Raw genomic sequence first — 27,906 nt, forward strand, 5'->3', positions numbered from 1 at the left:
TCACTCACTCACTAACACCTACAAACGTTATTGGCAGCAGCTGTGAAGACCTGAATGGGATGACACTGGTGTATTGATGCACGAACAGCCTCGCACTCATGTCCTGTTTATCCCATTGCGAACGATGTAGAGCCAAATTTAATGAGTACACAGAAAATTGATTGGAACCCTTAATTGACTTCGAATGGAGAAGGATATCTTTCAATTATCGTTCAATTACTGTCCTGTTATTGATGTTGTGGTATGTTATCTATCATGTGTACATTACAAGAAAGTCGATTTATGTTTGGCGTCCGTGGCAGCGTCAGCAGTATATTCCCATGATGAAACTACAAAAAATCGTGGTTGATGAAAAGTTTATGAACTGACTTGGAAAAAGTATCTGCAATCTACTCCACTAGTGAGTGAGTGAGTACGGTTTTACGCCGTTTTTAGCAATATTCCAGAAATATCACGGCGGGGGGACACCAGAAATGGGCTTCACACATTTTACCGATGTCGGGAATCAAACCCGGGTTTCGGCGTGACGAGCATGCTTAAACCACTAGACTACCCGACCGCCCCCTCTACTCCACTAACGATGATTACTTCTCATATAAGACAATTCAATCCCTACATATTACTGAATGATGAGGTGGTGAGGTGAAATTAACGTCGCGTCCAAGATTATTGCACTTATATAGCGACGTGCATGCACGTGTGTGTGGCTGCTTGTACTAGTCCGGACTGATGCCGATTTATAGTACACTGAGATATCATGCCGCAGTTTAACATGAATACTCCACTCAGACACAGTATACGGACTCCGAGCCGACCAGTCCTTGTCCCTTAATGCCGAGCGCCAGACAGGGTAACAACAAGTACCATCTTATAACGTCCCTTGGTATGACGCGGCCGGGGATCGAACCCCGGACCTTCCGCTCTCCGGTCGGACGCTCTACCACTAGACCATGGAGGCGGTCTACTGAATGATGAAAAACACGATAACTATTAAAACCATGTTGATTACTTGGATCGATCACGTTTTTCTGGGTTTGGAAATTCCTTGGATTATTTACGGTAATAACAGTAAATAAGCATAAGAGCACACTTCTAAATATATGTTTGTTTTAAATACGCTGTGATGATGTATGTTATATGGAGCAAGGGATGTTGCTGTAACTAGAGTAACCTGTGCAGACATTTAACATGCATGTATAGAAGCACGTTTAGTGCCTTGTAAGATTTACACTAGAATTCAGAGCGACAAAACAATTCCCATAATCACAAGAAAACCCTGCTAAAAGCGGAGTCGATTGTACGTTTCTAACTATATCATAAGCATGTATTTTTTAATCACTATCGACCCGTGAAGATCCGGGGTAGAATAGGTCTTCAGCAACCCAAAGCTTGCCGTAAAGGGCGACTGTGCTTGTCGGAAGAGGCGACTAACGGGATCGGATGGCGAGGTTCGCTGACGTGGTTGATGCATGTCATCGTATCCCAATTGCGTGTATCGATGCTCATGATGTCGCTCATGATGTCAATCACTGGATTGTCTGGTCCAGACTCGAGTATTTACAAACCGCCGTTATATAGCTGGAATATTGCTGAGTGCGGCGTTAAACAACAAACAAACAAAACAACTTCAAACCGACCGGTCCTTGTTTTTGCCGAGCGCCAGGCAAAGGAACAAGTGTCATCTTTCAATGTCTAATGGTATGACGCGGCCGGAGCTGGAAACACAGACCTTCCGACCGGTAGACCCTCTATCCACTTGACAGGTTTCCATGGCAACAAGTTGGACTTAGGTTCTATAGGGTACAGTTCGTTTCCGGAGCATAACTCAAAACCCATTCAATACTTTCTGACAAAAATTTTGCATGTTACCAAACACATACTGAACTGGGGCATTTTGCTATTTAGGAAATTTTTTTTATAAAAAATAAACAATTTTTACGTTTCCATGGCAACAAGTTGGACTTAGGTTCTATAAGGGTGGTGTTCGTTTCCGGAGCGTACCTCAAAAACTGTTAAATACTTTCTTACAAACCTTTGCATGTCTACCAGGCACATACTGAACTGGTGCCTTTTTATATTAGGCACTTTTAGAACTTTTTATTGTTAATGTTTCCATGACAACAAGTTGGATTTAAGTTTTAATATAGGGTGGGTTCACTTATGGAGTATAACAAATAATCTATTAAACATTTCCTTGCCAAACATTGCATGTATATATATATATATATAAAGCACATACTGAACTGGTGCCATTTGATATTAAGGAGTTTTAGAAATGTTTATTTTACAATTTCCATTGCAGCTATTTTGACATGGGCTAAGCGAAATGTTGGGTCAGTTACCTGGTTTGGGACCATAACGTGTTAAAATGGGTGGAGGATAAAGATGACTTCGTCGACTATACGCTTGTTAGTACTATTTATAGTGAACAGTTCCTCGCAACAACTTGGTTTAGCACTTGGTTTTCTGAGCTGATAATGTTCAAATGAAAATTTTCTTCCTGATTATCCCGATCGCCAGTCCGCAGTTTGACTCCCCAGTAAGTCTCCCGTAAACGTCTGACTCCCCAGTAAGTCTCCCGTAAAGGATTGACTCCCCAGTAAGTTTCCCGTAAACGTTTGACTCCCCAGTAAGTCTCCCGTAAACGTTTGACTCCCCAGTAAGTCTCCCGTAAACGTTTGACTCCCCAGTAAGTCTCCCGTAAACGCTTGACTCCCCAGTAAGTCTCCCGTAAACGTTTGACTCCCCAGTAAGTCTCCCGTAAACGTTTGACTCCACAGTACGTTTCCCGTAAACATTTGAATCCCCAGTAAGTCTCCCGTAAACGGTTGACTCCCCAGTAAGTCTCCTGTAAACGTTTGACTCCCCAGTAATGCTCCCGTAAACGTTTGAATCCATTGTAAGTCTCCCGTAAACGTTTGACTCACCAGTTAGTCTCCCGTAAACGTTTAAATCCCCAGTAAGTCTTCCGTAAACGTTTGACCCCCCAGTAAATCTGCCGTAAAAGTTTGACTCCCAGTTAGTCTCTCGTAAACGTTTGACTCCCCAGTAAGTCTCCCGTACACATTTGATTCCCCAGTAAATCTTCCGTAAACGTTTGAATCCCCAGTAAGGCTCCCGTAAAGGATTGACTCCATAGTACGTCTCCCGTAAACGTTTGACTCCCCAGTAAGTCTCCCGTAAACGTTTGAATCCCCAGTAAGGCTCCCGTAAAGTTTGACTCCCCAGTAAGTCTCCCGTAAACGTCTGACTCCCCAGTAAGGCTCCCGTAAACTTTTGAATCCCCAGTAAGTCTTCCGTAAACGTTTGAATCCCCAGTAAGTCTCCCGTAAAGGATTGACTCCACAGTACGTCTCCCGTAAACGTTTGACTCCCCAGTAAGTCTCCCGTTAACGCTTGACTCCCCAGTAAGTCTCCCGTAAAGTTTGACTCCCCAGTAAGTCTCCCGTAAACTTTTGACTCCCCAGTAAGTCTCCCGTAAACGTTTGACGCACCAGTCAAAGATGTGATGTCGTCCGGATTCTGTAGCCCATTTGCGTGTAGATTGTACTCGTCCTTCCTGGGCAAACAGCAGTAGCAGATCACTCTGAAGTTGTCATAATGTCTTATAGGTTTAGCAAAAATAGGCGCGGAGATAGCCTGCTTTGGTTTATAAGTACTGATGTTTTAATTTGAAGAATGTCATTGATACATGCACGTTAATTACTCAAGCATTGCGCACATAAACTTCTTTTTGTCAGGTTTTGGGGAATTGACAACCACAGCTTTTGTTAAAACATGATTTTTCTTTGTGTGACATTATAATCTCTGTCTTTACTTGCGTCGTTTGGAAGACTCTCTCTGTAGTTACGCTTTTGCCATCCCACATCAAATAGTCATCCATGATTACAGCACCAACCTGCCATGCAGCCTTGCGGCGTCTGATGAAGCCTGCAGCAAGGTAGGCGACTCGTAGTCTGTACATGTCTCTGAACACGTGTTCCAGGACAACCAGCTGTAGGGGGACACTTGGAGCAGTTTTTGGGCGTGGCCTCTGTAAACATGACATAACGATTTTAAGGGGAAGGTGTCATCACATGAACGAGTCTACCCCAACACAATAGATCAGAAATAGGATGTTGTATGCTACTGATAAATATAAAAAAAACAAGTGCATAACATACTATCACTAGGCATATATAAGAGACAGGGGTGTAATGAACTTATCGGCACAATTAATACCAGTACTATGTGAAACTATTAAATATTTCAATACATCACACCTGATGTAAATTGGATATATTGACTAAGCGATAGGGATGCTAAAATGAGTTGCAAGAAAAAAGTTGCATAATAAATACTATTTACATGATACTTACAAAACGATGGTAAAAATCGCTTTATCATATATACGTCTTTGTCAAATGGTCACCGTGTAAGACATATTTTCACTTACTAAAGAAATACAACATAGGATTGCAACGTCTCAGTGAACCGCCCTTGTGTTTGTACACATATGCACTGTGACGGGAAACCTCTGTCTAAACTCTTTGTGAACGTTAGGCAATATTTTCCCAAGCACGTAGGTGCTGAAATTAAAGCTTACAAAAATAATTCCTGTCAAGTGACTTTATGGCATCTGTTGGATCGTGATATTGTGCGATAACATGTTATATCATCAAAGAGGCTATATTCGAAGATCCCTTACTCCTTTCGGTAGTAGTACTTTTGAACACAGAACTCAGCAGCAAGCGTTTATCCAAAGCAGGTGTCCCCTCCACAAGTCCTGGTGCACCTTCTCCAGTTATTCCAAGGGGCCCAATTACACTCAGCATGTACAACAATTGATAGAAGTGAACAGCAGACATGCATGTGACACGTGACATGATTAAATGAACTAAAATCTGAAGAGATGCAAGGACAATGGTCAGACTATTTGGCATAAATTGGATCTGTCACAAATTCACTTTATATCCTACACACATTAAAAGATTCATGATTTGTTAAGTAATGAGAATTCTAAATGTATCATGAGGATAAATATTGCTATCACATTTTATCACATAGAACAGACAGTTACATCTATTTCTTCATCACTAAAATTGGGTGTTCTAAACCTAAGGTTTACAAGTGTATCATCAGTTTATCATCAAATGTACTTCAAGCATAGTGGAAACGTTTATTGTTTACAATGCCTATCCTTGTACAGTGCACTACACTGCCAGAAAATACAAAATACTCAGCGAGAACATAATCTATGAATACGCTGAAGAATCGTTCAAGGGGGGTAACTCCTTTCACCATTAACCATCAAATATTTAAATTGAAACGATGTCAAAGTGGAAAATGTTAAAGGTTAGGAGAAGCACGAAACAAAGTTTATTCAGCGATGAAGAATCCCCACCAAGCGGCCAGGTGTGTTTGGAATGAAGGAGTAGTGTCTTTTGATATCAAATTTGGAAAAAAACGGAAAAACTCCGAGGCAAAGAGTGTTGTTATATTTGATATCAAAAGAAACCCTGGTGAGATTTTATTTATCATCCAACATCATTCTTCCAAGTTTTTCAGTTTGTAGACAGTAATACGCAGTGTCTTAAGTGTAAAAGGGACTGCTAACAGCTTCAGTAGCAGAGCCATTAATGATGTCATTTGATTGTGTCATCATGGTAACAAATGACGTCACAATGGTCTGCAAAGTATTTTGAAATTGCAGCGATATCATCGCTTGATCTCATCCAAGCGATATCTCAATTGGGGCCCGTTTTGGATGATAATACCAATATGAGGTACACATGAAACATCAGCTGGAGCTAATGAATCAAATCTCCAAGGGAATGTCCTTTTATTAAGAAGAACATATAGTCAAAAGAAACAGTGTTCACGCTTACATTGCTCAGGGTTACATGGAAGCCTCTAACCACAGCACATATTCACCACAAAGTAGCCTGAACTGTTTTGCAAAAGCAACTTGATAAAGGAATTATAACATGAAAATAGTAGTAAGCGCATAAATCACTCACTCTCAACCATACCACCAACACTCACTCTCAACCGTACCACCAGCATTCACTCTCACAAAGACAATAACATTGTTATTCTCCAACGACTCAACATCAACATGCATATTATAATTAAAATCTGCAATGTATATCGCAAAAGAAAAAAAATACCTATAAAAATTATGGATTACTTTGATTTGATATTTTTCGAAATGTGTGCAAATAACACCATCAAATTGACCTTTAGATGAAATATTTGATTATATTTGAGAATTCGAATAATGTCAAAGATGATGTCAAAGATGATGTCAAAGATGATGACAGCCAGAGCTGTTTTAAGTTCTTACCTATGTTACAACACCGTCCTCTATAATCATCGTAGCAGTGACACTGGCTGTTGTTAAAGACTCCGTGGTCACATGTTTGACTGCAGTTGTGCGTCATTTGCAAGTCCTCCCCACTTAACCCACACTCTGCCATACATTCCTGCTGGGACTGTTGGAGTCTGCAGCATGGCTTCCTCGTTCTGGACTGCTCGCCGCCACCACAGGTCTCTGAACATGAGCCCCAGTTTGACCAAGCCAGGAGGGAACACTTGGTGCAGTCGCCGGGTGTCCTCTCTGTGTGACCATGAGTGAGTGAGTGAGTATAGTTTTTTTACGCCGCTTTTAGCAATATTCCAGCAATATCACGGCGGGGGACACCAGAAATGGGCTTCACACATTGTACCCATGTCGGGAATCGAACCCGGGTCTTCGGCGTGACGAGCGAACGCTTTAACCACTAGGCTACCCGACCGCCCCTGTGTGACCATGATAAATGGTACAAATATGTAGGATGGACAGGGTAGGTATATTTTAATCGTAATGCCAAACAATAACCAGTCTCGATTATCCGACGAAATAGAATCCATTGGGTGTAAAAGGCAAAATAGCTGTGATAATTATTACATTAATGGATTACAGAAAATCGGTGATGAAACTAGGTGTTTGCGAAAAGAGTAAGCCTGTCCTGTCCTATCAGTAGTAACTGGCACTTACACAGTTTGCATGAAAAATATATTAATAGTTCATATAAATGGGATGAACAGGACAGGTAAGCAATGGTTTAAATAATAATAATAATAATAATAATAATAATAATAATAATAATAATAAAGCGACAAAACTCTACCATATCCAAGAGAAATCTCTGCATAAAGCAGAGTCCATTCTACGATTCAACTATATCGTGAGCATGTGTTTATGAATCACTATCAAAAAGTAATGACACCAGGTGTTCACGGAAAGGTTAGCTTCTCCTGCCTCACCAGTCGCACCGTCACAAACACATGCAAAGACAAGTCAATTGCTCACTTGAAAAAACATGGGAACATATGGTACAAGTCAAAATAGGGAACTGCATCGGACATCATTTTTGTCACTGATGCGCCAAATTAGGAAATGATCTTTACATGTCTACCATAAAACTTTGGGAAAGCGTTACTGAGGCATTGAATATTGTTACCTTGATCAAACAACTTCTGAGTAAGAGTCAAATGACGCTCTTTGAAATCTTGGTAGAAAGAGCATGCTCGATTCTATTTCAAAAGTTGCGAAATGTAAACACCAGAGGCTGAAGCTGCTGGAATGAAGGGATGGATGACTATTGGAAAATTGAAATCATCCCTCTTGTCATACAGTCTTGTGGAGAGTGTTTTGTCACTGATGAGGCGGTCTCACTGGTCTCCTTTATTTCTAGTTCAGGTTGGTAAATCAGTGGAAGGGAAATGGTTAATTCATTGTTATTGAACTATATCAGACCATCGATATACCTGAAGCTAAAGTTAAACTTTTTGGCCAAGTTACCGTGTTTTGACTTTGCCAATCCGAACAGAAATTCCGATTCATATGGATAAAGAAACAGATCTGCAAGAAGGGGAACACTGTTGGTGCCCATGGGGATGCCTACTTCTTGCCAAAATGTCTTACCCCCAAATTTTACGTAGATGTTATCAATAAGGAAGTCCAGCATTTCACACAGTGTTTTCTCCGTAAACCTCAGATGGCATGTTCTTTCATTTTGCTCAAATTGTTCTCAACCTCAGGACATAGATACGCAACTGTATCTCTGCACATCACGTTTTGTAACAAAAGCCCCATGGATCAAGGAATGAAGTTTTTCCTTTTAGTTTGTCTTGTGGGATAACACAAGGTAGCAGGTCACATTTTATCAGGGACTAACAGAGGACGAAGCAGAACATATGACTCTAACATTTGCACATAGTCATCATCAACTGTTCTCTCGACTCAGGGCCATTCTGATTGCTCATTGCATTAGAGATGTGACTTGAGTCGAGTTATAGATTGTTTATGAGAGTAAATAATTCAGTAGTTACCTATGTCACAGCAATCACCGCCATAACCTGGAGGACAGCTGCAAAAAGATGTAGAAACTGTCCCTCCATTGGAACAATAACCACTGCATGCTGATGTCTCTCTCTGGTCAGATGACGAAAAGGTGCAGTTTGACATACACTGATCAGACGTCAAACCCTTGAGACAACATGAACCGCGTATTCTAGTTCTAGTTCCTCCTCCACAGGTGGTGCTGCAGCTACTCCAGGAACGCCAGTTGGTCCACGTGCACCTCTTGGCACAGTCACCATCCGCGTGGGCCTCATCTAAGTAAATGCACAGCACCATTGCTCAGTTTCGTCTACACAAATGCATAACCTCAAGCATGTCAAAGTATCACAAGTTTGATCAAATAGTTGTTCTAATTCCACTTAGGTAAAAACTCACTGTGCTTCAATGCACCATTAAATCATTTGTTTCATGCCTAAACATTTATCACATTAGGCAAATTGAATCTGGTCTTGTTTTATACTGGCACACCATCTAACGCTGCTGTCGGGTTCATTAACACTTAGCAGTCATTTGTTTAGTCACCAAAACATCAACAAGCACATTACAAATACTTTACAGTGAAGTAGATGTGACTTTGTAGATCATAAACACAAGCTCAACAATTGTAACAATATTGGATATTCTACGGAAACGTATGATCATGTCCTTTCTCAAGTCAGACACAAGACCAACGTCACAATATCATCAGGCGTCTATATGCGATACACCAACACAGGAAGTGTCACTGCTGGGGCATGAAGGCAAATAGTAACCTCCCCTGCAAATGACCGCTACATTGGACCCCAGCACATTTGTAATCTCTTCACAACTACTCCAATCACCCGCGAAAATCCTGGTCTTCAGGAACCCACGTTTTCCGTAAAAGGCGACTATGCTTGTCTTAAGAGGCGACTAACGGGATCGGGTGGTCAGACTCACTGACTTGGTTAATGCATGTCATCGTATCCCAATTTATCGGATCGATGCTCATGATGTCAATCACTAGACTCGATTATTTACAGACCGCCGTCATATAGCTGAAATATTGCTGCGTGCGGCATTAACAACAAACAAACAAACAACCTACCTCCAACTGCAAAGGACGCATCACGCATCGGACAGTGTAAAACGGTCAGAAGAAAACTGTCATTGTTACACGTTGATTTGTCAGAGGCGTATCTTGACGACACGTTATCACGCCGAAGGTCAACGGTGGTGTAGTCGACACCATGTTAGGGGACTATTTTGATGGAGGAGAGTCAGATCCAGTGATAAACAAAGATGGACAGAGCGTAATGAACTCCCACCTGCCGTGCTTATGACAGACGGTAACGTACAATGGTCATTTGTCACATATGTTTTGGTATTGCAAATATCTGTTAGGGATATAGATTTCTTATGATTATGAAAAAGGTTTTGTCCCTTTTGTTCACCACAATGATGTACTTCGACCACCATTCTGTGACTGCTGTGTCTGACAGCTGGGAAGTGAACTAACACACTTAGGATCCTGACTAGACTAACACTGAGTCAATGAAAACATTGAAATCTTTTATATATATTTTTTCCTCAAAAGAACCTATGCAAACTAGACTCGGTTACTTGAATCTAGACTTGCAAAAGCTTTTAGTAAAACACATACCTAAAAAATATATATTTCAGTCATGGTGCAGGAGTGTGAGTGTGAGTGAGTTGGGTTTTAACGCCGCTTTTAACAGTATTCCAGTTATATCACGGCGTGTCAGCTTGATGTGGGAGGAAAGCCCGAAGTGATGCAGGTCTCAGACGTTTACCACTTCGGTGAAACCCACGAGCACGGGTATGGTGCTGACAAACCTAGAAACATAATTGGGGCGAACGTGGATTCGAACCAACAATCATAGGTTTCTGGCGTGCCCAAGGGACGCAACGTGGCACAGCGAATCGCGGCGCCTTAGACGCTTGGGCCACCCGTGCACCCCATGGTGCAGGACTAAATCCTGACATAGCAGCTGTTACAGGCTTCCAGTTATAAACAGAGACGATCGTGCCATCCATGGCCCACAATAAGGATTGTTGATAAAAGGTGTGATTGTGAGGAATGCTGCACATTCACACATCAAACGATTGATCTAATATATATCTCACACATTAAATAGTGAATTGTTTGATATGCATTACTTTGAATTTGACGGATCACAAAGTAGACACTTTTTATGGAAAACATTGATCTAAAAAACGCCAACTATTGTGTATTAAAAATTGTGTATTTTTTTTATCCATGAATAATATCTACTTTGTCAGTTAGATTGTTCCCTACCTCTTTCACAGCAAATGCCGTATCGTAAGGGTGGACAGTGACAGTAGCCATTGCTGTATGTTCCTCCATGCTGACAGTCCGTGTTACAGGACTGTGTCTCTCTGCCAGTGTCTAGTAGGCTGCAGTCACGTAGACATGCATCATAGTCAAGGTCGGCCTTACAGCACAAGCTCCGTGTCCTTGTCTGGGTTCCACCTCCACAGGTCCTGCTGCAGGATGACCAGCTCGCCCAGGGATACCACTCACAGGTGTTTAAGTTGTTAATGCAGCTGCCATGACAACGCTGTGGTAAGATTATTATTAACAGGGTGAAACTCCAGGCAAGCTTCCATACACCCATTGGAGGATCAGAAAGCTTTACTTCTGTTATAACAATCCAGTAGGTTTATCTTGTTTGTGCAGGTTCTTTGTACACTTCTCGGTCTTCCTGTGACGTACGTCAACTAATGTCAGTCCAATATCAGGATACAAGCTGCTTACAGTAAAATACAGGACAGTGGGCATGTGATGAGTAGTAAGTAATTTTACCCAATGAGCCTACATAGGAGCCGCGCGTTCTGGTTTGCTGGCAAAGTCCCTCGCTGTAACCACCACAAAGCCCTTGATCTGTCAGAGGAGTGAACACAATGAATAACTGTAGTAAACAGAATGTGAAACCAGGTCGCATAGATAGATTGTCAACTTAGGTCAACCCAATGTCAGGACACAAGCTGCTTGCAATACAGTGTGAACGGTTGTCGTTATACAATGCACGCACTTTGCTTCACATACTTGTATTATCTTGGGTTTCAATGTTTGACTGGTCATGTTGTCTGTTTCCTTGGATGTGTGGTGAACCCCCTTTACAGTTCATGAGATATGGGAGTAGCCTTTTGTTCCAACACAGAGCTTGAAATAACTACCAAGTAAAATGAACTGGCTTTACCATATCTGTGCTTGTAATCTATCGTCCTTCCTTCTGTGCGTTGTTAGGCGTTCGTTTGCTTTTTTGCGTTTCAACCTAGCTCTACATTTAACACAGTGTGTTCGTCTCCTAATAATACAATTGCTACAGTAATTACGGCCACTGTCTCAGAGCGTAGGTAATGCCAAGCCACTAATGTTGTTGACTGTTTTTTTCATATTTTTGTGATCATCTATCCTTCTCAAGGGTTTGGAAACTTAGGAACACCTTTCAAGACTACTTATCAATAACATCAATACATGAGTACTATGAAACGAGCCATTCAGGGAATTCACTGGACCAAGCAACAGTTTAGCATATGAGTGTGATTACTACTATTTCAATTCTTATACTATCTGAACCATACATGCCAGAACGATGGTGTAAATCCTGCAGGGTTAACATGTAGGTAGCAGAAGTATCGTAAGTTCCCATGGTACCTAGTATGGTGACCTACCTTTGGCTATTGGTGATCTATAGCCCATTTTTATTGTGTATTGTTATGAATTGTAATGAAATTTATTATGATATGCTAGTTTTAAATCTACATCTGTGATAGTCTAGTGTTTTTACTGTCCTTTGTCGACAGATTTTAATGTCTATATTTACGTATTATTAATGTACAACTTGATTAAGTCACGATATGGCTGAAATATTGCCGATGTGACTATAAATCTTAACTCACTCACTCACTGAACCATACATGGCTAAAATTGAGCACATTTACGTATTTCTCCCAATTTCGATCGAGTAGTAATGTTCGCTTGATTAACACACAATGTTCTGACGTCACAAAATGAGGTTTCCATGCAGTTATCTGACAGTTTAATACATGTGGCAGCGCTACCCCAAGTCACGGTTTTCCTAAAGCAAAACGTGCTCTTTCGCACGATGGAAATTTGTTTTCTTTTTTTGTTCGACATACAGCATTGTATGATTGATTTAACTTTTAGTGCATGACTCCCGGGTGTATTCTTGGTGATAGGGGATATGGTGTCTAATCATGGAAATAGTGAGTTAGACCACTACCCATTTCAACGATTTTATAGTACAAAGGAGTACTTAAACCCTCACACATATTTAACGACTATATTTATTCTAAATGTCATTGATTTAAGACATCTTTAACATCTACAAAAGAAAAGTTTGAGATGAGCGTTCCAGTGTTTTTTTGCCAAAAGAGCATATTTCTTAAAAAAATTCTTTACTTAGAAACAGCAGAATGTCTGCACTTGTACACAGCAGACGTAATACAAAGTTGATATTTCTACTTTAGTTTCAGCAAAATGTGTAAGTGCACTGTCGTTTCTGGTCCATCTATCACTTGATTGTCTGGTTTGTTTACGTTTGTTTGTTTGTTTGTTGTTTAACGCCACACTCAGCAATATTCCAGCTGTCGGACGGCTGTCTGTAAATAATCAAGGATGGACCGGTCAATCCAGTGATTGACATAATGAGCATCGATCCACGCATTTGGGATACGTTGAGATGTATCAACCAAGGCTAACCACCTGATCCCGTTAGTCGTCTCTTACGACAAGCATGGGTTGCTGAAGACCCATTCTACTCCGGATCGTCACGGGTCGGTTTATTTACAGGCTGCATTGGCATAGCAGGGATGCAGCTGTGCGGCGTCAGGCAATAAACACTTATTCTTTGATGCCAATTGTGAGAGTGGCATCTGCTCCGGGAAGGGCAGGACATGCTTACCCTATTCGCGATCACCTGCTGTCATCACTGATTTTCAACAACCCATTCATATAAGATCCACCGCTATTTCGCCTTTGCGCTGGATAATCGAGGCTGGTTAGTCTGTGGAGTTGACATTCTATATTTATATAATAGTCATATTTTGGTGGAAAAAAATGAGGATGAATGATATGAAGGGTGATTATTTTACAAATGTCGGATTGGCAGTTGTTTATAAGGGTTGGTCTTAGTTCATTTACTGGGAAGAGTCATGTTCTTCATTATCATTGAAGGTTAGTTGTGTTGCGACATTATATACACCCTCATAAATTACTGCAATGTGATACCCGATCGATTACTAAACCCAAGTTAAACGTGGTATTATGAAAAAGTGACATCATTGTCGTACTGATTAAAAAAATATCCCAGGTAGATCATGATCTCTGTGATGTACAAACACAAAAATGTACAAAAAGTAAAACAAAGGGTATTCATTATCTTGATACTCTCATATGAAAAAAACATAAAACATGGATATGTATAACTGTCTATTAATCAAGAACCTCACGATGCAATACATTAGACATGTAATGCAAAGCACCGACATTTCGATGAATAACTACAAAACCAGGTCACATGGGAGAAATTTGTTTTACCTTCATCACAACGCCGTCCTCTGTCACACTGGTATCTTCGTGTTGGTCGAGTACCACCCGTGGATACACGTCTACCCAATACAGTGGCTACAGTTGCTATTCTGCATTGTTCGCTCGCCACAAGTTGCACAGATCCCCTGGTCGACCACTTGTGAATGATGCTCTTCTCGCAGTTGCCAGAGTGCCAAACCTCTACAATGAATTGTAAATGACAGCTGACGATTATATTCAACACTCGTGATTTAGAAACACTACAGAAGATGGTTGAACTGTGTCTCTGGTAGAGTCACATCCAAAGATACGAGTACACAATACACCATGACTACACGAATAAGAGAGACAGGGGTGTAATTCATAGATGTCTTGTAGCAATGTCGAAATAGACACAATTGATACCAATACTTTGTTGAAATATTTACGGGGCACGGGTGGCCCTGTCGTCTAAGGCGGATTGTGGATTTGAATCCCGGTTCGCCCAGATTATGTTTCTAGGTTTGTCAGCACCATAACCCCTGCTGTTAACCCGCACTCTGCCATACTTTCCGGCTGGGGCTGTTGGAGTCTGCAGCATGGCTTCCTCGTTCTGGACTGCTCGCCGCCACCACAGGTCTCTGAGCATGAGCCACAGTTTGACCAACCCAGGCGGGAACACTTGGTGCACACCAGAAACCTATGATTGTGGATTCGAATCCCGGTTCGCCCCGATTATGTTTCTAGGTTTGTAAGCACCATACCCATGCTCTTTGGCTTCACCGGAGTGGTAAACGTCACTTCGGGCTTTCCTCCCACATTAAACTGACACACCGTGATATAACTGGCATACTGTTCAAAGCGGCGTAAAACCCAACTCACTCACTGAAATATTTACTATTATATGATGTGAACCTGATGCGAAACAAAAGAGGGTAAAATTATATCAGATGTCTTTCTTAAACTACTCACAGTTTAAGACATATTTTTATTTCCTGACGGAATAGGAATACAACTTTATCCGCCATCAGTTTTAGCCATGTTTGACACATAAGCATTCTAACGGGAAACCTCTGTCTAAACATTTTGTGAACTCCAAGCAATAGCTTCTCAACCACGTAGGTGTTGCAATTACACATTATCATGTACAAAAGAGATACCGCATAAGAATATAACATAGCGCCCCATTTGTACCTATGGTTGTGCTCATAATAATACTAAATGAAAGCAACAAGACCCTTTCCATATTCATAAGAAGCCTCTGACAAAAGCAGAGTCGATTCCGACTGTTATGAGCTCATGTGTTTCGGAATCACTTTCAATTAGTGATGAAAAAAACGTGTTCGCTCTGACGGGAAACCTTGTCTAAACGTTTTGTGAACGTTAAGACAATGTTGTCTTAAGCTTACTAAGTATTTCCTGTGTAGTGACCTACTTTGCATCTATCGGATCGTGATAGTGTTGATAACATGTCTTATAACAAAGAGGCTATGTTGAAACATTCCTTGCACTTTTTGGTAGTAGTACGTAGGCAGCTGTTGACCACAGAACACAGCAGCGAGCCTTTATCCGGAGCCGTTGCCCTCCTCCACAGGTCCTGTACAACAATGGGTAGAAGTATGATCAGCATGCATGGATGTGACATGATTCAACGAACTATCATCTGAAGAAATATAAGGACAGAAGTCAGGATTTGGCATCAAATGGGATCCGTCATAATTTTTCTGATCCTACACCAACATTCAAAATCTTTTCATGATTTTTAATTAACCAGAATTATAAATATATCATGAGGATGATTATAACTATCGAATGTTTCGTTCAAGGCATTAATAAACATAAAAAAGAAATCTACATACATTGAAATCCATAATGACAATACTAAAATGGGTGTTCTAAACTTCAGGTTTACTGGTGTATCATCAGTTTATCATCAAATGTACTTCAAGCTGAGAGGAAACGTTTATTGTTTAAAATGCCTATCCTTGTACAGTGCACTACACTCCCAGAAAATAAAAGTACTCAGCGAGAACAGAATCTATTAGAACAAACTGCAGGCCGAACAAAGGTAATTGGGTGATTAATGTACTTCAAGGGGGGTAACTCTTTACACGAGTAACCAATAAATAGTTATATTGACACCAAAAATATGTCAGACTAAGTGGTAAAGTTTAATGTTAAGAGATGCACGAGACAGATATATGAAGTATCGCGACCAAGCGGTCGGGTGTTTTTGGAGTACAGAAACGCCAATATAAGGTACATGTGAAACATCAGCTCGACCTTAATGGGTCAAATCTCCAAGGGTATGTTCTTCAACCTATTTCTGTCTCATGAAGAACATATATTGAACGGAAACAGAATTCACACTTAACTTTGCTTGGAAACATCAGCACGTACTTACAAAAGTATGATAAAAAGCATTATAACATGAAAATAGTGGTAATCGCTTAAATCAACAAGTGACTCACATACCTTTTCGTTCCTCTGTGGTGCCCAAGCTCTGATGCATATCTTTACTATAACTGCTCAGTGAAGTGACGTACTTACAGATTGATGTTTCGTAGCCCACTGTAGACACATTGCTGTGTCTCTTCCTGTTATACTTACAAAACCTATTTGGTCTTCTTATCAGTACACAAGGTCGGATCAACACTTTCAGTCATTCTTTGAACATTTAATTTCATACAACTAACACTCACTCTCAAATTGAGACTAACGTTGCCATTCTTAACCTCTCTCAAACACACCATCAACACTCACTCTCAAAGTGAGACAAACGTTGCCATTCTAAACCACTCTCAACCACACCACCAACACTCACTCTCACAAAGGCAAAAACATTGTCATTCTCCAACACTCTCACAACGACTCAGCATCAACATACATATTTTTATTAGAATCGGCAATGTATTTTGCAATGGGAAAAAACATACCTATAAAAATGTTAACTATGTATGACTTTAATTTGATATGTTTCGAAAAGTGTGTCAATAATACTATCAAGTTGACCTGTAAATGGAATATTTGATTTTCTTCAGAATTCGAATAATCTCAAAGATGAAGAGAGAACTAACATCGCAAAAGTCAGAACTATTTTAAGTACTTACCTATGTTACAACACCGTCCTCTATAATCATCGTAGCAGTGACACTGGCTGTTGTTAAAGACTCCATGGTCACATGTTTGACTGCAGTTTTGCATCATTTGCAAGTCCTCCCCAGTTAACCCACACTCTGTCATACATTCTTGCTGGGACTGTTGGAGTCTGCAGCATGGCTTCCTCGTTCTGGACTGCTCGCCGCCACCACAGGTCTCTGAACATGAGCCCCAGTTTGACCAAGCCAGGAGGGAACACTTGGTGCAGTCGCCGGGTGTCCTCTCTGTGTGACCGTGATAAATAGTACACATATATAGGATGGACAGGACAGGTATATGAAAAACGTTACTGCCAAACAATAACCAGTCTCGATTATCCGACGAAACAGAATCCATTTGGCGTAAAAGGCAAAATAGCTGTGATAATTATTAAATTAATGGATTACAGAAAATCGGTGATGAAACTAGGTGTTTGCGAAAAGAGTAAGTCTTTCCTGTCCTATTGATAGCATCTGCCACTTTCACAATTTGCATAAAAAATATATTCATTGCCTGAGTCGCAAGGTGTTATCTCTGTGTGACTGTGATTAATAGTTCACATAAATTGGATGAACAGGACAGGTAAGCAATGTCTGAAATAATAATAATAATAATAATAATAATAATAATAATAATAATAATAATAATAATGATGATGATGATGATGATGATGAAAATAAGAAGAAATAAAGTGACAAAACCCTTTCCGAATCCAATAGAAATCTCTGCATAAATCAGAGTCCATTGTACGATTCCAACTATATCGTGTGCATGTGTTTTTGAATCACTGTCTAATAGTAATGACACCAGGTGTTCACGAAAAGGTGAGCATATCCCGCCCCACCAGTGAAACCCGTCACAAACACATGCAAAGGCAAGTCAATTGCTCACCTGAAAAAACATGGGAACATATGGTACAAGTCAAAATAGGGAACTGCATCGGACATCATTTTGTCACTGATACGGCAAATTTCGAAATGTCCTCCACATGTCCATAACAAACCTTTTGAAAGCTTTACTGAGGCCTTGAATTATCTTGACTGTAACTGCTGAATAAAGTGACGTACTTCCAGATGGTTTGTATCATAGCCCACTGTAGACACATGGCTGTGCTTCTTCCTGTTATACTTACAACACCTGTTTGATCTTCTTATCACTACACAAGGTCGGATCAACACTTTCAGTCATTCTTTCAACATTCAGTTTCACACCACCAACATTCACTCTCAAATTGAGACCAACGTTGCCGTCTAAACCACTCTCAAACACATCGGCAACATTCACTCTCAAAGTTAGACCAACGTTGCCATTCTAAACAACTCTCAACCACACCGGCAACACTCACTCTCAAATTGAAAGTAACGTTGCCATTCTAAACCACTCTCAACCACACATACAACATACACTCTTAAATTGAGACTAACGTTGCTATTCTAAATAAACTCTCGACCACACAAACCAACGATCACTCTCACAAAGACTATCGTCATTCTCCAACACACTCACAACGACTCACCATCAACATGCATATTTTTATTAAAATCTGCAATGTATATCGCAATAAAAAAAAATATACCTATAAAAATGTTAAACCTGGATAACTTTAATTTGATGTTTCGAAAGGTGTGTAAATAATACCATTACATTGACCTTCAGATGGAATATTTTATTTTATTTAAGAATTCGAATAATCTCAAAGATGAAAAGAGAACTAACATCGGCATAGACAGAACTATTGTTAGTTCTTACCTATGTTACAACACCTTCCTCTATAATCATCGTAGCAGTGACACTGGCTGTTGTTAAAGACTCCATGGTCACATGTTTGACTGCAGTTGTGGGTCATTTGCAAGTCCTTCCCACTTAACCCGCACTCTGCCATACATTCCTGCTGGGACTGTTGGAGTCTGCAGCATGGCTTCCTCGTTCTGGACTGCTCGCCGCCACCACAGGTCTCTGAACATGAGCCCCAGTTTGACCAAGCCAGAAGGGCACATTTGCTGCAGTCGCCGGGTGTCCTCTCTGTGTGACCGGGATAAATAGTACAAATATATAGGATGGACAGGATAGGTATATACAAAACGTTAATGCCAGACAATAACCAGTCTCGATTATCAGGCGAAACAGAATCCATTTGGCGTAAGAGGCAAAATAGCAGTGATAATTATTATATAAATGGATTACAGAAAATCGGTGATGAAACTAGGTGTTGGCGAAAAGAGTAAGCCTGTCCTGTCCTATCGGTAGCATCTGCCATGTACACAGTTGGCATGAAATATATATTCATTGCCTAAATCGCAAGGTGTCCTCTCTGTGTGACTGTGATTAATAGTTCACATAAATTGGATGAACAGGACAGGTAAGCAATGGTTTAAATAATAATAAAAATAAGAAGAATACGAAGAAGGAGAAGAAGAAGAATAAGAATGAATGAATAAAGTGATAAAACCCTCTCCATATCCAATAGAACACATGCAAAGGCAAGCCAATTGCTCACCTGAAAAAATATAGGAACATATGGTACAAGTCAAAATACGGAACTGCATCGGACATCATTTTTGTCACTGATGCGCCAAATTTGGAAATGCCCTCTACATGTCCAATATAAAAAAATTTGAAAGCTTTTCTGAGGCCTTGAATTATCTTGACTATCACTGCTGAATAAAGTGATGTACTTTCAGATGGTTTGCATCGCAGCCCATTGTAGACTCGTGGCTGTGCTTCTTCCTTTTATACTTACAACACCTGTTTGGTCTTCTTATCAGTACACAAGGTCGGATCAACACTTTCAGTCATACTTTCAACATTCTGTTTCACACCACCAACATTCACACTCTCAAATTGAGACCAACGTTACAATTCTAAACCACTCTCAACCACACCACCAACACTCATACTTAAATTGAGAGTAACGTTGCTATTCTAAGCCACTCTCAACCACACCACCAACACTCACTCTCACAAAGACAATAAAATTGTCATTCTCCAACACTCTCACAACGACTCACCATCAACATGCATATTTTTATTAAAATCTGCAATGTATATCGCAATGGTAAAAACATACCTATAAAAATGTTAACTATGGATGACTTTAATTTGATATGTTTCGAAAAATGTGTAAATAATACCATCAAGTTGACCTTAAGATGGAATGTTGGATGATATTTGAGAATTCGAATAATCTCAAAGATGAAAAGAGAACTAACATCGGCATAGACAGAACTATTGTAAGTTCTTACCTATGTTACAACACCGTCCTCTATAACCATCGTAGCAGTGACACTGGCTGTTGTTAAAGACTCCGTGGTCACATGTTTGACTGCAGTTGTGCGTCATTTGCAAGTCCTCCCCAGTTAACCCACACTCTGCCATACATTCCTGCTGAGACTGTTGGAGTCTGCAGCATGGTTTCCTCGTTCTGGACTGCTCGCCGCCACCACAGGTCTCTGAACATGAGCCCCAGTTTGACCAAGCCAGGAGGGAACACTTGCTGCAGTCGCCGGGTGTCCTCTCTGTGTAACCATGATAAATGGTACATATATGAAGGATGGACAGGGTAGGTATATTTAAATCATTAATGCCAAACAATAACCAGTGTTGATTATCAGACGGAACAGAATCCATTTGGCGTAAAAGGCAAAATAGCAGTGATAATTATTAAATTAATGGATTACAGAAAATCGGTGATGAAACTAGGTGTTCACGAAAAGAGTAAGCCTGTCCTGTCCTATCGGTAGTAATTGCCTCTCACACACTTTGCATAAAAAATATGTTTGTTGCCTGAGTCGTAGGTTGTCCTCTCTGTGTGACTGTGATTAATAATACACATAAATTGGATGAACAGGACAGGTAAGCAATGGTTTAAATAATAATAAAAATAATAATAATAATAAGAAGAAGAATGAATGAATAAAGTGATAAAACCCTTTCCATATCCAATAGAACACATGCAAAGGCAAGTCAATTGCTCACCTGAAAAAATATAGGAACATATGGTACAAGTCAAAATACGGAACTGCATCGGACATCATTTTTGTCACTGGTGCGCCAAATTTGGAAATGCCCTCTACATGTCCAATATAAAAATTTGAAAGCTTTTCTGAGGCCTTGAATTATCTTGACTATCACTGCTGAATAAAGTGATGTACTTTCAGATGGTTTGCATCGCAGCCCATTGTAGACTCGTGGCTGTGCTTCTTCCTTTTATACTTACAACACCTGTTTGGTCTTCTTATCAGTACACAAGGTCGGATCAACACTTTCAGTCATACTTTCAACATTCTGTTTCACACCACCAACATTCACACTCTCAAATTGAGACCAACGTTGCAATTCTAAACCACTCTCAACCACACCACCAACACTCATACTTAAATTGAGAGTAACGTTGCTATTCTGAACCACTCTCAACCACACCACCAACACTCACTCTCACAAAGACAAAAACATTGTCATTCTCCAACACTCTCACAACGACTCACCATCAACATGCATTTTTTTTATTAAAATCTGCAATGTATATCGCAATGGTAAAAACATACCTATAAAAATGTTAACTATGGATGACTTTAATTTGATATGTTTCGAAAAATGTGTAAATAATACCATCAAGTTGACCTTTAGATGGAATGTTGGATGATATTTGAGAATTCGAATAATCTCAAAGATGAAAAGAGAACTAACATCGGCATAGACAGAACTATTGTAAGTTCTTACCTATGTTACAACACCGTCCTCTATAACCATCGTAGCAGTGACACTGGCTGTTGTTAAAGACTCCGTGGTCACATGTTTGACTGCAGTTGTGCGTCATTTGCAAGTCCTCCCCAGTTAACCCACACTCTGCCATACATTCCTGCTGAGACTGTTGGAGTCTGCAGCATGGTTTCCTCGTTCTGGACTGCTCGCCGCCACCACAGGTCTCTGAACATGAGCCCCAGTTTGACCAAGCCAGGAGGGAACACTTGCTGCAGTCGCCGGGTGTCCTCTCTGTGTGACCGTGATAAATAGTACAAATATATAGGATGGACAAGACATGTATATATAAATTGTTAATGCCAAACAATAACCAGTCTCGATTATCCGACGAAACAGAATCCATTTGGCGTAAGAGGCAAAATAGCAGTAAATTAATGGATTACAGAAAATCGGTGATTAAACTAGGTGTTCCTCGAAAAGAGTATGCCTGTCCTGCCCTATCAGTAGCAACTGCCACTTACACAGTTTGCATACAAATGTGTTTGTTGTCTGAGTCACAAGGTGTCATTTGTACATAATCATAATCAACTGTTCTCTCGACTCAGTTCTAATTGTTCATTGCACACGAAATGTGGCTTGAGTCGAGTAAATGATTTAGTAGTTACCTATTTCACAGCATGCACCACCATAACCCGGGGGACAGCCGCAATATGTTATAGAAACGGTCCCTCCATTAGAGCAATAACCACTGCATGCTGATGTCTCTCTCTGGTCAGATGACGAAAAGGTGCAGTTTGACATACACTGGTCAGACGTCAAAACCTTGAGACAACATGGTTTGCGTGTTCTAGTTCTAGTTCCCCCTCCACAGGTGGTGCTGCAGCTACTCCAGGAACGCCAGTTGGTCCACGTGCACCTCTTGGCACAGTCACCATCCGCGTGGGCCTCATCTAAGTAAATGCACAGCACCATGGGTCAGTTTCGTCTACACAAATGCATAACCTCAAGTATATCAAAGTATCACAAGTTTGATCAAATAGTTGTTCTTATTCCACTTAGGTTAAACTCACTGTGCTTGAATACACCATAAAACCATTTGATTCATGCCTAAACATTTATCTTATTAGGCCAATTGAATTTGGTCTTGTTTTACAGTCATTTGTTTAGTCACCAAAACATCAACAAGCACATTACAAATACTTTACGGCGAAGTAGATGTGATTTTGGAGATCAAAAACACAAGCTAAACAATTGTAACAATGTTGGATATTCTATGGAAACTTGTGATCATGTCCTTTCTCAAGTCAGACACAAAACCAACGTCACAATATAATCAGGCTTCTATATGCGATACACCACCACAGGAAGTGTCACTGCTGGGGAATGAAGGCAATTAGTAACCTTCCCTGCAAATGACCGCTACATTCGACTCCAGCACATGTGTAATCTCTTCACAACCACTACCTACAATCGCAAAGGATGCATCACCGATCAGACAGTGTAAAACAGTCTGAAGGAAAGTGTCATTCTTACAGGTCGGTTTGTCAGAGGCGTATCTTGACGACACGTTATCACGACGAAGGTCTACAGACAACATGCTCGGGGACTACTATTGTGGAGGAGAGTCCTGTCTAGTGCACAGACCCCTGGAGCAGGATAGTGATATAACTGAAACAGTGGACCCATATATATAAATAGACAAATAATCTCCGCGCTCAATGGCGTCGAGTGCTGTGATTGGTCCGCGCTCCAACCATAAGAAACACACATGGGGACATTTACCAATCAGAGCGCTCGGGGACATTGAGTGCGGAGATTTTTGTATACTTCCGTGACTCACAGCCGCGACTGAGCCAATATTTCGATAAAATCACCCGATATAGGTAATAAATTGCCAAAAATGAAGGTTTGTGGCATGCAGGGCGTATTTGGAGGGAGGTGGGGAGGTATTGTGAACATGACATGCACACATTTCCATTTAATTTAAACAATACAGCCGATTTCAACTTCGGCTAAGATGGCGAGTGACGTACCTTGTCTATTTATATATATGGGTCCACTGTTTCAGTTTTATCACTATCCTGCTTCAGGGGCCTGTGGTCTAGTGATAAACAAAGATGTACAGAACTCCCACCTGCCGTGCTTATGGTACAATGGCTATTTGTCACATATGTTTTTGTATTGTAAATATATGTTAGGGATATAGATTTCTGATGATTATGAAAAAGTGTTTTTTTTAACTTTTGTTGACCGATATGATGCACTTCGACCACCTTTCTGTGGCTCCTGTGTCTGACAGTTTGGAAAGTGAACTAACACACATAGGATCCTGTCTTGTCTAGGCTACCACTTAGTCAATGAACATACGTCTTTAAAATAAGTTTGAAAAATTGTCTTTGAAAGAACCTTTCCTCCTTTGCTGTAATCAAGCAAACTAGACTTGGTCAGTTTGATCTAGACTTGCCTAGGCCTTTAGTAAAATAATAATACCGAAAAATATAAATTCCACAGTCAATGGCGCAGGACTAGATCCTGACATAGCAGCTGTTATAGGCTTCCAGTTATAAACAGAGACGATTGTGCCATCCATGGCCCATAAAAATGATTGTTGATAATAGATGTGATTGTAAGGAATATTGCAAATTCACATATCAAACAAAAGTTCGATGCATCTAAGTCTCATTGTGTATCTCACACATACAGTTAGATTGCTCCCTACCTCTTTCACAGCAAATGCCGTATCGTAAGGGTGGACAGTGACAGTAGCCATTGCTGTATGTTCCTCCATGCTGACAGTCCGTGTTACAGGACTGTGTCTCTCTGCCAGTGTCTAGTAGGCTGCAGTCACGTAGACATGCATCATAGTCAAGGTCGGCCTTACAGCACAAGCTCCGTGTCCGTGTCTGGATTCCACCTCCACAGGTCCTGCTGCAGGATGACCAGCTCGCCCAGGGATACCACTCACAGGTGTTTAAGTTGTTAATGCAGTCTCCATGACAACGCTGTGGTAAGATTATGATTAACAGGGTGATACTCCAGGCAAGCTTCCATACACCTATTGGAGGATGAGTAACTGCACCAATCTTTACTTCTGTTACAACAATCCAGTAGGTTTATCTTGTTTGTGCAGGGTCAATGTACACTTCTCGGTCTTCCTGTGACGTATGCCAACTAATGTCAGTCCAATATCAGGACACAAGCTGCTTACAGTAAAACACAAGACAGTCGGCAAGTAATGAGTAGTAAGTTGCACTACTCCAGGAGCAAACAGAATCAGCGCGTTCTGATTGGTTGAGGAAAGACCCGTTAACGTGACGTCATGCTAAAACCTGGCTCAGTCTGGGGTGCAATGGCTGATAAAGCCCCGCGCTGTAACGATGCAAAATTTTCCGTCTCTCGGAGGACTGTACACAGTGTAATCTTTGAGTAGACAGAACGCCAGGATGCATTGCTTTGTTTGTGCGGTTTATCAGTCTGGCTGTGATATATGTCGACAAAGGTCAATCGACATTCAAACACAAACTGTTTGCAGTAATCGACATAACACGATTTACACAAGACGGTCGGCTTGCATGTGACTTAGCCATGTCAGTTTGTTTGCTGTTACAACCTTTGCATTTAAACAATGCACACAACTTATCAAAATATATTAATCACACAAGTAGGCTGGTAACTCTTAATATCGGTTAACTTACCATACTTTGATCTTTCAGACATTAAATCAATTAAATAATAACGTCAAAACTCCATTTTATAGCCTAGTTCTTCTGAAAGAACACGGTCACTAGTTATTCTTATAATATCTATCATTCCTTCAATTGTTTGGTTTGTGTTTATGATCCACAAAATCACAACTAGTTCGCTGTAAAATGTATCTAAAGCGCTTGTTTGTGATTAAACAAATGACTGCTTAGAGTTAATGAACTCGACAGCAAATATCTGCTAAAAGCAGAGTCGATTGTACGATTCCGACTATATCATGAGCACGTGTTTACGAATCAGTATCAAATAGTGATGACTCCAGGTGTTCGCAAAAAGATAAGCGTATCCTGTCCCACCGGTGACATCCGTCAGAAACACATGCAAAGGCCGGTCAATTGCTCACCTGAACAGAACACGGGAACATATGGTTCAAGTCAAAATAGGGAATTGCATCGGACATCATATTTGTCACTGATGCTTGGTCCTCTGTCTTGCTGTAATCCCACCCCATACCATAACGCTGCCGCCCCCGAACCGATCTTCTTTCATGACACAATGATTGACGTAACGTTCACCTCGACGTCGGTACACTCGAATCCGTCCATCGCTGTGGCTGAGGTGAAAACGAGACTCGTCAGTGAATAGAACTTGTCCCCACTGCATTACCGTCCAGCGTAAACACTGTCTGCACCACTGTAGATGTGCTTGACGGTGGTTTCCTGTCAAAATGGGCGTCTGGCGGGTCTTCTGGCAACAATCCCTGCACATATGAGGCGACGCCGTACGGTTTGTGAAGATATTCACCGCAGGCCAGGGATGCTTCTTGCAGTTATTGTTGCTGGCTGGAATCGATTTCGAACGTGTGTTGTTCGAATCCAGTTGTCTTGTCGATTATTGGTTACGCGTGGCCTGCCACTCCTAGGATGGTCCCTGACTGCATTCGTCTGTTGCCAGCGTTGCCATAAACACCAAATGGTGTTTCTGTGGACGTTAAATTGTCTTGCAACATCCCGTTGACTCGATCCTGCTTCAAGCATACCAATGGCTCGAAGACGCTCATTTTCGGACGGGCGTGGCATTTCGTAATGTTGAATAATTGTGTAATTTTGTTGTTTTTCTGAGCGGTTGTTGTCAGCACGATACTAAACAATGCATATGGAATCCCGTTAACGCATGTTTTTATACACATTCTTGGGTAGTGAAATGAATGGGGCTTGCATAAGAGTCAACTTTTGCATGGAGTGCATGCTTTTCTGTAGCAGTTGCGGTTTTGTGACTTGATTCCACACATGTACTTCAATATCGATAACCATACTTTACTTGCTTGAAAAATACACTAAAATATTGGTGTCACAGGAACTTTTGTTGTTGAGTGATGTGATACCATTCCGTAGGTAGGTTGCTAACGATATTTTGGTCCATTTTCGAATAACTGATCAACAATAGAGAAGTCACATGTGATTAGATGACCCACAGGTTGGTAGCAGTATGCTGGGTCTTGGCAACCACAATTAAAGTGGAATGTACATCATGAGCTGCCAAGTCCACGTTCTACAACACGTTCCTTTAATTGAACAACCTGGATGCAAGGCCCGGTTCTGTTTGTGTGGCATGTACAACGTTTGGTGCAATAAATCAAAGTGAGATTAGCCCAAATGGTTGATGCAAGTCATCGTATCCCGATTGCGTAGATCAAAGCTCATGATATCAATCACTGGATTGTCTGGTCCAGACTCGATTATTTACAGACCGCTGCCATTTAGCTGGACTATTGATAGGACGAGTGCGGCGTTAAACAACATCCAAACACACTTCGAAATTATTGTGGTTATACATTCATGTGGATGATGATTGTGCCATGGTTGTCCAGGATACGCCCATCTTTCACGAACACCGGGTATAATCACTGTTTCACTGTGACTCCTAAGCACATGCTCATGATACATAGTCGACTCGTACCATGGACTTTAAGTTCAGATTTCTTATGATGATGGAGAAGGTTTTGTCACTTTTATTTGCCCATGAACCAACTGTCTCTCCTGGAGTAGCTGCAGCACCACCCATGGAGGAGGAGGAGGAACTGGAGTGAGTAAGTGAGGTGGGTTTGACGCTGCTTTAAACAGTATGCCAGTTATATAACGGCGCGTCAGCTTGACGAGGTAGGAAAGTGATGCAGGTCTTTGACGCTTACCACATTGGTGAAACCCATGAGCGCGACCTGGTGCTGACAAACTCAGAACCGTAATCGTAACGAACCAGGATTCGTTCCCAGTTTGTGGCGTGTCCAAGGGACGCACCTCTGCACAGGGAACTGCAGCTCCTTAGACGACATGATGATGCATGCCCCAAGGAGGAACTGATATAAGCGAATTTACTGTTGACCAGTGTACATAAAATGCAGTTTGTGTTTTGCAACACACCAAAGCTGGTCTATATATTTCCC

At 41.0% G+C, this 27,906-nt stretch overlaps 1 protein-coding gene across 1 annotated transcript in view; it reads right to left on the minus strand.

The window, feature by feature from the left end:
• Nucleotides 1-24,874, minus strand: part of LOC124132015 (tenascin-X-like) — a gene marked incomplete at its 5' end in the record, with an annotated part of 35,747 nt that extends 10,873 nt beyond the window's left edge. Inside the window, 9 exons of the mRNA XM_048395883.1 lie at nucleotides 269-329; nucleotides 3,899-4,033; nucleotides 6,326-6,598; nucleotides 17,033-17,305; nucleotides 18,810-19,082; nucleotides 20,303-20,575; nucleotides 21,780-22,052; nucleotides 22,427-22,711; nucleotides 24,481-24,874. Of these exons, the coding sequence (XP_048251840.1) occupies nucleotides 269-329; nucleotides 3,899-4,033; nucleotides 6,326-6,598; nucleotides 17,033-17,305; nucleotides 18,810-19,082; nucleotides 20,303-20,575; nucleotides 21,780-22,052; nucleotides 22,427-22,711; nucleotides 24,481-24,874 (2,240 nt within the window). The remainder of the gene's footprint in view (nucleotides 1-268; nucleotides 330-3,898; nucleotides 4,034-6,325; nucleotides 6,599-17,032; nucleotides 17,306-18,809; nucleotides 19,083-20,302; nucleotides 20,576-21,779; nucleotides 22,053-22,426; nucleotides 22,712-24,480) is intronic.
• Between the last annotated feature and the right edge of the window lie 3,032 nt (nucleotides 24,875-27,906).

The sequence above is a fragment of the Haliotis rufescens genome, unplaced genomic scaffold (assembly GCF_023055435.1).
Source record: "Haliotis rufescens isolate VD_foot unplaced genomic scaffold, xgHalRufe1.0.p SCAF_15, whole genome shotgun sequence".
NCBI lineage: Eukaryota > Metazoa > Mollusca > Gastropoda > Lepetellida > Haliotidae > Haliotis > Haliotis rufescens.